Source organism: Loxodonta africana, chromosome 6 (assembly GCF_030014295.1).
Source record: "Loxodonta africana isolate mLoxAfr1 chromosome 6, mLoxAfr1.hap2, whole genome shotgun sequence".
Lineage (NCBI taxonomy): Eukaryota > Metazoa > Chordata > Mammalia > Proboscidea > Elephantidae > Loxodonta > Loxodonta africana.
In genome coordinates, this window is record NC_087347.1 from 88,240,339 (window position 1) to 88,255,314 (window position 14,976).

Consider the following 14,976-nt stretch of genomic DNA (forward strand, 5'->3'; position numbering starts at 1 on the left):
GAGATTCTCAGCCTCAGGAAAATGCCTTTAAACAGAGCATAGTGCTAAAGTTAGGGGAGAAAAACAAAAACAAACATAACAGAGAGACATCTCATAAACCACCACCCCAGGGGCACAGTCCAAAGTCTTTCTCTGCCACAATACGTGTTCAATTGCCCGCAAAAACAGAAGGGGGCATATTCCCATTGCTTTTTTGTTCTCTATGCACTAACAAGTGCTTTTGCAACTTCCCCGTGACTAGGGAAACGCTGAGACCAGGAGAGAGATTAGTAGGGTATCAAGGTAGAAGCCATGAGGGTGACCGGGAACGTATGGGGCAAACCCCTCTCTGGAACCAAGCTCTTGGAAACAGGAAAATTTCGGGAGAAAAGCCAAAATCTTGGTTGGGGAGGCCCTTGTATCTCCCATCAATGGAGAAACGCAGTGCCATTATGTGAACTTCGGTCTAGAAAACTCTTCCTATAGTGGATACCATTAGGGTGGGGTAGGTACACAGTCATTGTTTACAAAATGAAAGAATGAATGAATAAATGAACTGCTGCTTTCTAATGACCAATCCCCTGCTCCCTTGAATTAAAGGCAATGTGTCATTCACAGCAAAAGAGTATCAGCCAGAATCGCAGCACTAAGTCAGAGGGAAAATGTTTCCAATTCCAAACAGTATAACAGAACTGCTCTTCTTCCAAGTATGCTGGATGAATGGATTACAAGATAACCACCACCATGTGACAGCAAATCTATTATCAAGATGGGGTCCGCCCACTCACTTCCCCTCCCCAGTATCTTAGGGCCCTCCCCAGTTAAAAGGAAGCAGCTGTGTGTCTATGGCCTGATCACCAGTCTTGTTTCTCAGCCTGTATGCTGACTGTACGCTCTCCTGCAAATGTTTGCCTTTATCCAGTAGGACTGATGATAAAGCAGAAGCCAAGATATGAAAGACGACAGACGGGGCTAAGGGGATCTGGGATCTGGCCACGTGATCTCAGGGGAGACAGGCAGTAGTGACGTTTATCCCTCATTGTTTCTGAAGCATTCAAAGCCCACACAGTACCTGCCAATGTCCCTGCCGTGCTGCACAAAACAAAGGTGGGACCCCTCGCCTGTTAGTCCGTGACACAACAGCTCCATGCTCCAGCAGCAGCTCACAGACCTCCAGCTTCCCTCTTCCTGCAGCAGCAGTGAGAGCTAAAGGAAAGCCAGGGGAGAGGAAGGAGTCACCGTTAGTATGTGGTGGATTGACGATGACCACAAATTCTTTGATGTTCTTCCTGTTGAGAGGTAGAGGTCTACGTATCCTCCCCTCTTAAGCCTGGGAGGGATGGGGCTCTGTGACAGCTTTGAACACAACAGACATGATGCTGTTCCATCCAGTTCCTGAGCCCAGGTCCTAGAGATAGGCAACTTTCACTTTCTTGGAACACTCACGCTTGGAACTCAGAAGGCATGTTGTAAGAAAGCCCGAGCAGCCCTGCAGAGAGACTCACAGGAGAAAGAACCAAGTCCTACCCATGGTGGGGTTGACAACCCAGGTGAGCTCCCAGCTGACAACCAGTACAAACTTTCCAACCATGTGTGTAAGCCATTCTGGAAGCGGGTCCTCTAACCTCAGTCAGGCTGCACTAGCTCAAGCTGTGTGAGTAGAGGTGAGGCATCCCCACCAAGCCCTGCCCAAATCACAAATTCATGAGCCACTAAATTTTGTTTCTCCCCCCCCCAAAAAAAATAACCAGAATATAGTAAAACAAAAACAAGGAAATTAATATTATTGTCTAGTCTGATCTCTTACCCTCAAGTCATTAATTTCATTCAACAACTAACATCGTTACTTAGGCAGTTAAGAGCATAACACATCAGCCCTGTCTTTATGGAGCTCAGAACCTCTTTAATGGAATCCAGATTCTAGATCAAGTACACCAGAAAAGGAAAAGACAGCCTTGAATGTTCAGGTGAAGAGCCTGGATGTGACCCCACAGGCAGTGAGCCGCCTGGGTGGCAGTGGTAGTGATATGAGGTTAGCTAAAGATAAAACAGAAAGGGAAAGAAATACAGAGCCAGGGTTCTCACGACACCCTCACTTCAGTAACTATGCTTTCTCACTCCGAGTTAGCAGTTCTTAATGGGAGAAGGGCGGAGTGGGCAGGTAAAAAGAGGGGCTTCGTTACCAAAGTGGTATCTGTTATCTTGTGTGAATCGCTGTCCAGAGGGAACGTGAGTACAGACAGTCCCTGGACTATGAATGAGTTCTGTTCCTAAATCTGTCTTTAAGTTGAATTTGTACGTAGCTTGGAACAGTTAGGTACGGTTCCTAACATCAGTCGATTGTTTGTGTTAGTATATAGCATACAGTGTACCTTTCTATGCGTGAAAAACACTAAAGAAACACTTCCAGAAACATCTTTAACATAATACAGTAATAATAATGTTTTCATGCACGTCGCAAAATAGCACCCGTTTGTTGTCACAAGCCACTGTATGTACCTTGAATTTTTAATACAATAGGCTTTAAGGGGGTTAGTTTGTAACTACAGGTTATACGTAAGCTGGACATTCATAACCCAGGGTCTGCCTGTAATAGGTTGCAAGGGCAATCCCAAAGCCAGGACGACAAGCTCTTCAGTGGGAAAAGAAGACAGGAAAGGGGTGAGATGCGTGGGAGAGTGACTCCTCAGGCCAGAATATATACAGTACCGGAACAGAAGGAAGGAGAGGAGTCAAGTATGATGCTTTGCTTCTATTCCTGGTCCCTCCCTGGAACAACTGTTTTTAAATACAGCCCCTATAGATTTCCAGCCTTCAGGATAGATCAAGTGTTCCTAAAAATCAGTAAGAAAGACAGAGACCACAGTACAAAAAATGGTCCCAGGAATAGGCCCTTCACAAAAGATGAAATCCAAATGCCAGCAAACATACAAAAAGTGTCCAACCTCATTAGTAACCCAAGTAATTGAGAAATTGATGTAGGATGGTAAGAAGCTTATGCCCTGCTGGTGGGAGAGAAAACTGGGTCATTTACTCTGGAAAACAGTCTGGCACTATTTAGTAAAGCTGAAGACACACGTCCTATAACCCAGCAATGCCACATGTAGGCATGTGCCCTAGAGCAACTCTTGCTCAAATGTACCAAGAGACATGTACGATAATGCTCACAGCAGCACTGTTCACAGTGGTCTAAAACTGGAAGCAACTCATACCTATCAATAACAGAATGCAACAAAATCGTGGTATAGTCAAACAACAGGATTCTATACAGCAAGGAATACAAAAGCTACGCAGCTAAAAGCAACAAAATGGGCCAGTCTCACAAACTTAAAACCAATTCAAAGAAAAAACAACAACAAATTAGTATGTACGGTGTGACCTCATTCATACATAGTTCAAACACAGAACACTGAGGCAGCCATCCAGGGGCCTCCTGCTAGAGAGGGTGGGGCTTCGCACAGCTGGCCTGCCCTCCAGCTGTCTCCTGGGGACTCGGGTGCACCCATGAGACTTGGCAGCTGAGATCAAGGGAGCAGAGCGCTCAGGAGTGTATGTTTCCATGTGAATGTCTGGTATGTCTGTCTTCCCCCCACCCCACCCCCCCAAGCCCCTACCAGGACAGACAGCTGCAACAATTCCAACTTTCAATCAACGTGGCCATGGTTTAACCCCCAGGAATCAGACAAACACATAGGTGTACACCTGACATCTGGGCCTTATCTCCCTGTGACAAACAGCGGTTCCTCCAAGGAACAAAGTCTCCACGGACCATCCTGAGCGACACAGTGCAGTACGGCTGGTGACTTCACCTTTTCACGTGTCATGGAGAGGCACCACCTCTGCCCTACGGATCACTTGAGCTCTGCTTCTCACCCAAGGGTTAAGGGTCTTCTCAGCTGGGAATGTGAGGGAGAAGGTGGGACTCATGGGAGAGAGAGCAAGTGGGTAGTCCAGTCAGTCCTACCATTGGAGACCTAAGAATGCACAGCTCAGGCCAGGAAAATGGCAGGAATACACTCACTTTGCTACTTGTCCTTTCTCAGAGCCTGGTAAGGGTTTACACGACAGCCCAGAAAAATCACGAGTAGTGCTTCAGCCTGGCCAATTCCAACTGTTCTGTGGCTGCTGACACACTCGCCACCCGGATGACGGGCTGCATCTTTTTAGGAAGTAGGACACCACATGTCTTAAGTCATCTAGTACTGCTATAATAGACATACCACAAGTGGACAGCTTTAACAAACAGAAGTTTATTCTCTCACAGTTTAGGAGGCTAGAAGTCTGAATTTGGGGTGCCAGCTCCCAGGGAAAAATTTTTCTCTGTCGATTCTGGGGTAAGGTCCTTGTCATCAATCTTCTGGTGTAGGAGCTTCTCAGCACCGGAGTCCCAGATCTAAAGGAAGCGCTCTGCTCCTGGTGCCTCTCCGTGGTATGAGGTCCCTAGCTCTCTGCTCACTTCTCTCTCCTTTTATCTCTTGTAAGATAAAAGGTGATGCAGGCCACACCCCAGGGAAACCCCCCTTACATTCCATCAGGGCTATGACTCGAATAAGGGTGTAGCACCCCACCCTAATCCTCTTTAACATAACCTAATCCTGCCTCATTAATGACAGGCAGAGATTAGGATTTACAACATACAGGAAAATTACGGGAAATCGCAAAATGGAGGACAACCACATAATACTGGAAAACCAAAGTCTGGCAAAGTTGGCACATATTTTTGGGAGACACAATTCAATTCATGATACATTTCCCTGGAAAAGTATGTTTGAAGAGGCTCTGTATTGACCCATCGCTTCAAGTCTCTCGACTTACTTGTACAGCTGACAACCTTGGGAGTTCAAGGAGGATCAGAGGAGGTCACAGATCAAGAACTCTGACTCCCAGCTCCCCCAGGCCTCACTGTGGGCACCAGAGGCAGTGGGCATCTGCTAGTTTCCAAGATTTTCCAACATCCACAGCAACTATATTTTTCCATGAGGCACGGCAAATCATATGTTATCTTCAAAAGCCTTTTAAAATATGTTCACAATTTCTCTCTCCTTTCCCTATATGGTAGAACGTTACCTTGCATGCAATGTGACATGGTCCCTCCTAGGTTTCTGAGGAGGTAGTTGGTATACCCAGCCACGGTCCCCATGAGCAGTCAATTTGCTGACAACGGAGGTGTTTGTTCAGTAAAGGCATCTAGCACAAGGCGGTGAGAGCCTGTACACCACGGTTCTCAGACACGAGAACCTAAGACTGGAAAAGAAACCTCAAAATATGGCTTTACTCTCACTTGCCTTGGCAAATCCATAAGGTCTCTGGGTGTTTTAGTTATCTAGTGCTGCTGTAACAGAAATACCATAGGTGGGAGGCTTTAACTAACAGAAATTTATTCTCTTACATTCTAGGAGGCGAGAAGTTCAAATTCAGGGAACCAGTTCCAGGGAAAGGCTTTCTCTCTGTGTTGGTTCTGGGGGAAGGTCCTTGTCATCAATCTTCCCCTGGGTCTAGGAGTTTCTCAGTGCAGGGACTCTGGGTCCAAACGATGCACTCCGCTCTCGGCTCTTCATATTCTTGATGGTAGGGGGTCCCCCTCCTCTATGTTCAATTCTCTCTTTCACATATCAGGATGCAACTTGTAGATTGTGTCCTGCCTCATTTAACATAACTGCCTCTCATCCTGCCTCATTAACATCATAGAGGTTAGGATTTAAAACACAAAGGATAATTACATCAGATCACAAAGTGGAGGACAACAGGGAATATTGGGAATCATGGCCTAGCCAAGTGGACACATGTTTTGGGGGTACACAATTCAATCCGTGACACTGGGCTTCAATGTCCTCGTTTGTAAAGCTAAGAGGTCGTAACCAGGGCTTTGAAACAGTTTGAACCCCTGCTGAGAACCTGCATTTCCACCCCAGATATACACAGTCAGAATCTAATTTTAACAAGATCCCTGGGTGAGTGCTATGTATAATAAATTTTGAAAACCACTGTTCTACTAGTGGTTTCCAGAATTAGTCCCCATGAAGCAGCATTAGCATAGCCTAGGAACTTGTTAGAAATGCAAATTCTCAGCAGGGGTTCAAACCAGAATGAATCAGTTCAAAGCCCTGGTCGTAACAGATCAGATTTATAAAGAGTGTAAAGTTCAGCAAGTTTTTAATTCTAACTTTGTTCTTTAGATATACTTTAACTATTAAAAATATGTAATAAGCACAATACTACTCCACCACATTTGTTGTTACTAAATTTTAATACTCTGAGCCCTACCAATACATTATCATCAGTGGCCAGGGTAACTTGTCACTGGGCAGTCCTCAAAATAAAGCTCATCATGTCATCTGTCTATTCAAAGAATTTCCCACGACTACAAGAAGAGCCATTTTTAACAACAGTTGCCATCTGCTTTACTAGCCTGGATGAACGTGGATTTTCTGAAGACAATGCAACCAAAACACAAAATAGAAGTGAAGGAGACGTTATAGCTGATCTATACTGCAGGTGCCATTCATATTTGTGTTAATCAAACACAAAAAATAAATTTACATTAACAGAAAGATGTCTGCAGGCAATCCCTAGGTTATCTGCAGGTTAAGTCAGAACAGGTACATATACTTCTTATTTAGCACCAGTTAGTCAAATGTTTGTCTTAGTATAGAGTATATATTTCACCTTTCTAAGCATACAAAATACTTAAGAAACACTTCCAAATCGCCAACATTTTCATGAGTGTCAGAAAGTGGTATATACATTTGTTATTATCAACCACTGTATTTAGCTCAAATTTTTAATATAATTAGCTTTATAGCAGTCTGTTCTTAAGTATGAGTTGTACATAAGCTGAACAATCTCAACCCAGAGACTGCCTATGTATCCGTTTTCTATACAGTACTGATGCACTGAGGATGCTGGGGACCCATATCCAAAATAAAAACCACTAACAAAGGTGGATCCGTTCACTACTATGACTGTCTAAATGAGTGAGTCATGGTCCCATCACAGTTTGTTCATTCATGATTCCTTATAACTTGGGGCTCACCGAGTTTTACATACATTATCTGAATTGTTCTGAATATGACTCCTCTGAGTAGTTCATGAGACAGAAGATCTGAACACCGAGCCATACCAGGACCTGCACCTTCTTTGCAGTTTTCCTCCAGTTAGGGAACTCCTCCCCTTCCTCTTCCTCTTCTCTGGTGTAGCCAATAATAACAGCAAACAAAAACACATGTGCATGTACACACACACAATGCGCACACACATACACACTTGTGCGTGCACACATGCTCCAGGCAGAGACATGGTCAGCGGATCTGCAAGACACCATGGAAAGGGACCAACACACGGGCCCCACCGTCTGATGAGGTCTGAAGTGACCACCCAACATAACATTTTCTTCTATTTGGTAAACAAGTTTCATTGGTATTATAAACAGGGACTTCAAACCAGGATTTCTGTTGCAGCTGCTACTGAATTTTTGCAACAGCAGCACATCAGAAATGATAGCCCAGCACTAAAAATAGGGGCTATGTTTTATGGAGGCGACAGAGACGCCAGAAGTTAGAGCAGCTGACACACAGACGCCAGCGCCGCCCCAGGCTTGGCGACATAGTTGGATCCCATTTTCCTCTTTTTCCTTTGCAGCCTGGTTTTTGCTGTATTTAGGATTAACTCCCTTTCTAGGTGATTAAGCACCTATGAGCACCTAAGACTAAGAGTCTCACTCAGACTTTGCTCAAGCTTAAAAAAGATCACAATCTGCATGCAAGTTGTCAATGAGGTTCTTGTTTTGCAAATAGTGCTGACAAACTGAAGAGGAATTGTGTTTTCCTTTTTCTACTCAGATTGACTTTTTTGGCCCCATCACTCCAAATTCTGGAGGCTAGGGTGTATCTTGAGTTTCAGCAGCCACAAAGACTTAAGGATACCATATTCGGAAACAAGCAGAACTGAAGAACAGTCAATGACAGACATGCTTAAGCAAACAAAATCATGGTAGTGCTGTACTCAGGAATTCCAACTATTCTGCTGAAAAGGACAACCTCTGAGCTGACCGACAACTTCTAACAAGGGTCAACTCTCTCTGACCAGAAAAGAAGAGAGGTGGAGGCCAGGTTAAGAATAACCCCTAGAAGTCAGGCAATGCTTTGTTTCCTGGCCAATGAAATAGAAAGGTGAAGGGGAATAAAGACCTGGTGGGAAATGGAAACTCTAAAATGAATATGAATAACATAACATTTTTACAACTTAAATTGCACACAATTTCTTTTATTTGCAAAACCCTTAATGAGAAGGTATTGCTGTTATTCATTTCCCATGAAAGCACATATCATTTACCAACAATCCTGAATAATTTCACTTCAGCAAGGCTGTCCTCTGTCTTAAGGTCATGAATAGATTTGTAATTGCAAATGTCTAAGAAAAACCTGATTGATATAATCTGAAACTTACTGAAAACATATTAATGAGGTAATTCTTTGTATTATAAAATGGGTCATTAAGGAATCTTTTGCCCGTTAGAAATTCTCTGGGCAAAGCTTCTAACTTACAAAAACTCAACTGTCTACTGGTCAGAAGCACAGTCATTTCATAAACAGGATAGTTCACAAAATTTACTAGCAGGTCCGTCACTCAGTGACACTGGGATGTGCAGCCCAGGATCAGGTGGGTGTGCAGGATGGCACAGCTTAAAGGGTTATAATAACCGGTTGCTACTTGGACATGTCATGAGGAAAGATCAATTGCTTGAAAAGGACATCCTGTTTGGTAAGTGAGGGAAACCCTCAATGTGATGGACTGTTATGAGTGTCACACAATGGGCTCAAACATACCAATAATCATAAAGATGGTGCAGGACCATTCAATGTTTCGTTCTGTTACACGTAAGGTCACCATGAATCAAGTCAAGTAAACGGCAACTAACAACAACAACAATCCCATCGTCACTTGCTTCTGTACCCAATTTGGAAACTTCGAGAACAAGGTGATAGGTGAGTGCACAGAGCATGAGCAATGCCCTCCTTCCATACCACTGCTGTTTCACACACTACACACTGATGACCCAAATTGAACTGGGCACATAAGCAATATGGTTTGTGCGTGCAGAATGGTACTTCCTTCTGGCGAGGAGTTTAGTATGAGCAGAGTGGCTTGGCTTTGCATGTATAGTTGGGATATTTGTGCGATTTATTTCCCATTTTATTGGACTTTTCCATCTTTTTAAAAAGTGAGTGGAAAATGGAAAACGAAAGTGCCATTATTAGTAGTAAGCAGCACAGTTCTCAAAAATGTAAACTAATTGTGACAAAGATGGAAACCATTAGGTGTGACAAAGGCAGTGATGTCTGAACCTCAGTGGGAGGCTTGCTGGACTCAGCCCACTCAATAGTAAAGTAAAGAGCATACATGAAATACTGGAAATTAGTCAAGCTATTTTACCTAAATAATGAAAAGTATAATTAGGGATTTTATGATTTTTTAAAAAATTCTCAGAATAACAGGCAATCCCCTACCATACAACTCTTTAGTTTCTACCAATTCCCCTTTTATGAAGTTATGTTGAGCAGCTGGGCACGGGCTGTGCTTTGCTTTGCTGCCATTCGGGCTGGGCTGTCATGCTGAGGGCCAAAGAGGCTGGCCCCAAAGTCCTCCAAACGAGTCAAAGGAGTGCTTCCCCCGCCCCAGCCCCAACTCCCACAAAAGACAAAGCAACACCACTCCCCCCACCTTCTAGGAATAGGACTAAGAATTATGAAGGCCAAATCTCATAATTTTCCTTTGTTAGTTAGGCATTTCCTTCCGTCATTAAGGGAGGCAAGGGTTTCCGTAAAAGTAACATACGAACAGCCATAAATTCTTCATCTCCACAAATTTAAATGATAAAAAGAAACATAATAAAGATTGCTCTTGCCAAAAATGGAACTGCATTGGGAGATGAATGCCCACCGGCCCTGAGGTCCACTGCCAGTTCCAGTGCTCCCCAGGCTCTCTGAACCCCACCCGCTCAATGACCTTATGAATGAGCAGCAAGACTGCCCAGATACTTTCTGAATTCAACAAGCCTTTGTTGGTAACACCCACTGACCATTCCTTATTATTCTCCATTTGGCACAACTCCCCGAGAAGGCCTGGCGCAGCTCAGGCTCTCAGGCCCAGGGCCAGGGCGGCCGCCAGGGGTCAGAGAAAGGGAACCGGTGCTAAAGGGCAACGGGCAACAATCAGGTATCAGGTGAAATTGTGCTCCCCTCCCCCATTACCCATTTCCCAACCAGGTACCAGTGAGAAGTTGAAACGAGGAAGAAACCAAATCTGGGAACAAGAATTTTACTATGGAAACACACCGTCTCTGTGCACGGATTAAAGATGGAACATGAAGCTCAAACCGCCAAGGCAGTCTTTGAAAACTAAAATGGGTGACTGCCACTAAACAGGGCTTTGCTTTGTTACCCAAATTCTTTTCTACCCTTCATCTATGGTGTCATCTTCACAAAGTAATGGCGAAGTGACTGTGAGACTCTGTCACTTATGTATTCATTTAAATACTCTTGTCAAGTTCAAATGTATAACAAATTTCATAATGTATTACAATAATAACTAATATTAACAATCAAATTATCATCACAACACTGACAGCATATAAAATCTACTGTGTACTACCCTGCTGAGCACTGTATAAAATACTGTGGGCAAATTCTCATTTAATCTTCACAAGAATCCTTTGAATGAGGTATAATGTATTATGTCTACTTTATTAAGATGAAGGAATTGAGGCACAGAGAGGTTAAATCATTTGCCCCAAATCACAAAACAAATCAGTGTTGGAGCCAGGAATTGACCCCAGGCAGCCCAGTGAACCTGGAGCCATGCTCTCAAACAAAACAGACAACCCTAACATATTTTAATAATACATAATGGCACTTATAAAGTGCTTCCTAGATGGTGTTTACCAAGTGCCAGGCACAGCTCTAAGTTCTTTATATCCACAAACTCATTTAATACACAACTAACACTGATGAGTCAGTATCGCTATTATCCCTATTTTACAGAAGAAGAAAGTAAGGCCCAGAGAAACTGAACAACTGTGCCTAAGGCCACACAGCTGGTGGAGGGAGGCAGGGCTGGGATTTGAGATCAGGGAGTCTGGATGGAGACTGAGTTTTTAACTCATACACTGTTTCTAAAATAAAAATAAAAACACTGTTTCTAGGAAGTCTTTAAAAATATTCAACTAATCAAATAACATTTTATGTACGTTACTTTAGAACTAAAGGACCAGAAATTGCTTCTTTCCCTGAAGAACTGTTAAGTTTTCACCCAGAGACAATAAGAATAATCTGAAATCACTGCAGTGCCCTTCCATCTCTGGTCACAAAGATGAAAACCAAAACGGTAGCTCAACTTGGTGAACATTCAGGACACCATCACATGACTCTCTCTGCCGCTCCTTGTGTCCTGTGCCTGCATTACCTTTTGTCCTATTCTTACATATATTATTTCAAATAAGCCTCCTCAGATCCTTTAAGGAATGATGTGTGCTATAAATAACAAAAATGCAATTTAAAAACAATTTCCTAGAACATGGACAACATAAATTATATTCCATACAGAAGATCACAGCTTTAAACAGCTGTCACTTCTACAGTGTGCTGACAATGCTCACATTTCTGCTAGATTCTCTCATACACCAAGTTATTTAAAGCATGTACAATGTTCTGCTCTTCATTCTGTCCTTAAAGGCTGGGAGCACATAATTTCGTTCAGGATACCACACCAGGTATCAGTGTAAAAAGTGGGCATTTTCACAAAACCACTTTATACAATTTCATATCTAGTCTCAAAAAGTAAAAAAATACAAATGCCATCTGAATAAGAACTTGACAGAAACAATTATAATTTTTCCGTGAGGATGTGTACTAGCAACCTGTAGTCCTTGTAGGGCTGAAGGTAAAAGCAACAGTGTTTGCAGGTGAAGTTACTTTCAGTTACAAAACACAGACAAGATGAATAAAGCTTTTCTGTTGAAGACAGAAGTTTTTTCTTACAAACAGGAAGGAACTACTCATTAAAAAGAGATGAATTCCATGTACTGCAAGAACAATATGATAAAAGTGGTGAACGGACTTCCAGAAAATAGTCAGGCTACCAATTCATTTCTGGGGGTTTTCATCAGGGTCCAGCCCTTGCTTTTCAGCCCTGCCTTGTAGGGCAGACACACACAGGTCTACTGATCCCAGCTGCCCTTTTGGAAAAGAGGAGTTGGTCTGCAGAACATACCCATTTCAGGGGCAAACTCCAGGAGTCTGCTAGAGCAGGAGAGGACAGGGTGTGGAAAAACCCCACACACCTCAGTTCTTACCCCCATCTGCCTCTATCGACATCTCTCTCCTTCCAGAACCTGGGGTTACCCCCACCACCACCACAGTGTCCTACGTTACCCCACCTCTTCTTTCCCCTTCCAGAGCCCTGGATCACCCACTCCCCACATCCCCTAGGGTCCTGGGTTACCTCTCTTTCACGCTTTTTCCAAGGAAACTCAAGAACTTCTGCCTTTGTTGAGACTGACAGAAACTTGGTTTTCCATGTTCACAATCTTACCGTACCTTATTAAACCAAACACTGGCAGTGGGAAGAATGCCTTGGCAGGGTTTTCCAACACCAGTGCCGAAAAGATGCTCAGGTCCTACAAAAATTCTAATATCTTAGGCAGACAACAGCAAACCACTTCATTTTTCTCTATAGGATACATTTAGAAAAGTCAATCTATTGTTCAACATAACCCACATTCTCTACCCGAATAAGCAATGGCCAAACCCTTTTCCTTCCAGTCTCTCGCCTGAAATCCTGCCGAGATGTATACACGTGTGAATGCCAAACTCAAGCCAACAACTTTTAAATTGACTTAAAATGCTTACCAAATAAAAGCCCCTCCTCCCTCCAAAAATCCTAATGAATAAAGGGTCATTTTTAAAACAAAAATAAGATATCCTTCTGCTCCCTGGGGTGTGTGCACTGGGGTGCCCTCGGATGTAATAAGCTGAGCTGTCCACCAACAGGGTTGACCTGCGAATCAGAGCTGAGCATCTCACCCCCAGGAGGACAGGAAGGGCCACGGAGTGGGAAAATAAACCAGTGCCACGGAAACAAGGGAATTCACAGAAACTTAAAACTTCCAGTACGAAATACAACTTATCACCTAGCTTCCTGGCTCAGCATAGAAACAGGTCAGAGAACCTCTCCCCCAAGGCTCACACCCACCCTAGCTGACACAGCTATGCCTGTGACTCAAGTTCAAGAGCCATCAGGTTCTACCCAGAATTCTACCCAGAATTAGAGAATAGAGAACTGTGATTGGCCCACATGCTGAGTTAAACTGCTTCAACACACTACGAAAATGGACCTGATGCGCTACGCAATGAAATAACCTACTTGGTTCACAGTGGAGAAAATTCAGCCCTTCTTAGAAACAGAGGCAAAGTGTTTTTAACAGCTCTGGCAATAAACAGGAGCCCTGGTGGCAGAGTGGTTAACAGCTCAGGCTGTTAACCAAAAGGTCAACTGTTCAAATCCACCAGCTGCTCCTTGGAAACTCAGCCTTACCCACACTGTTTTTTATCACTCCAACCTAGGTTTCCAGCAATACATTCCAGCACCCAACCATGCTTTCAGCCAGGGTGCTGGTCCCATGGCTCAGATGAAGAGAGTCTGAGCCACTCTGGACCACAGAAGGACATGATCTGTGCTACCATACAGATTAGGAAACCGGGTCTTTATGCATGACTGGGCTCCTACCCCTCTCCAACAACAAATAATAATAATTAAAAAAAGAACAGTAGCCGTGAGGTGATCCCACGTATGGAGAGGAGAACTGCTCCATATAGTTTTCTGTGGCTGTGATGTCTTGGAAGCAGATCGCCAGGCCTTTCTTCTGAGGTGCCACTGGGTGGATTTGAACAACCAACCTTTCGGTTAGCAGCCTAGCGCTTAATTGTTTGCACCACCTAAGGACTCCAAAAAACAAATATTCCTACCAAATTATTCTGCAAAATGACAAACTTCACCTGTCCTAAAATTATATGCCTATGTTTTCATTAAACCCACTTGTCCACTAGGTCAACAACTATGTGACAAGCACTGGACGAGACCTGCACCGTCCAATCTGGTGCTCACAAGTCACGTGTGGATAATGTGGATACTTAAATTAAAAACCAAAACCAAACCTGTTGCCGTCGAGTCAATTCTGACTCATAGGGACCCTAATAGGATAGAGTAGAACTGCCCCATAGGGTTTCCAAGGAGCAGCTGGTGGACTTGAACCACTGAACTTTTGATTAGCAGCCATAGCTTTTAGCCACTGTGTCACCAGAGATAAAATATTAAAAATTCAGTTCCCCACTACTGAGTTCAAGTGTTCAATAGCCCCAGGTGGCTAACAGCTACCATATTGGGCAGCACTGACAGAGAACATTTCCTTCACCACAGAAAGTTCTTTTGGACAGTGCTAGGCCAGAGACTTGCTGTACACGTAAGTGAGCACAGAGACATGGATATTTCTGCCCTCTTAGAGCTTACAATTTGGGGAAAATAGACCCTTATTAAATAAGCAATAACAATATAACTAGTAAGTGCTGTGAAAGACGCCCTAGTTGTGCAATGGCTAAGCACTGGGCTGCTAAATGAACGGTTGGCAGTTCAAACCCACCCAGCAGTGGTTCTGAAGGAAAAAGACCTGGCGGTCTGCTTCCATAAAGATTATAGCCCAGAAAACTCTATGGGGGCAGTACTACTATCACACAGGGTCACTCTGAGTTGCAATCGACTCAACAGCACCCAACAACAACAACAAGTGCTATGAAGGGAACTGCATAGTGACCCAGAGAAATCAGAGGGAGGGAAGGCTATGCTTACCAGACAGGGATATTTGCCTGTAAAATGGCAAGTGCTGTAACAAATGGGCCTTTCTTCCCCTGTGAATAGCGAGAAGTTCTGACCAGAAGCACCGATAGT

At 43.7% G+C, this 14,976-nt stretch overlaps 1 protein-coding gene across 1 annotated transcript in view; it reads right to left on the reverse strand.

Annotated features, from left to right (window-relative positions):
* TANC1 (tetratricopeptide repeat, ankyrin repeat and coiled-coil containing 1) overlaps positions 1 to 14,976 on the reverse strand; it is a 304,559-nt gene that overhangs the window by 11,248 nt on the left and 278,335 nt on the right. The window contains exon 20 of the mRNA XM_003406004.4: positions 1,052 to 1,185. Within this exon, the coding sequence (XP_003406052.2) occupies positions 1,052 to 1,185 (134 nt within the window). The remainder of the gene's footprint in view (positions 1 to 1,051; positions 1,186 to 14,976) is intronic.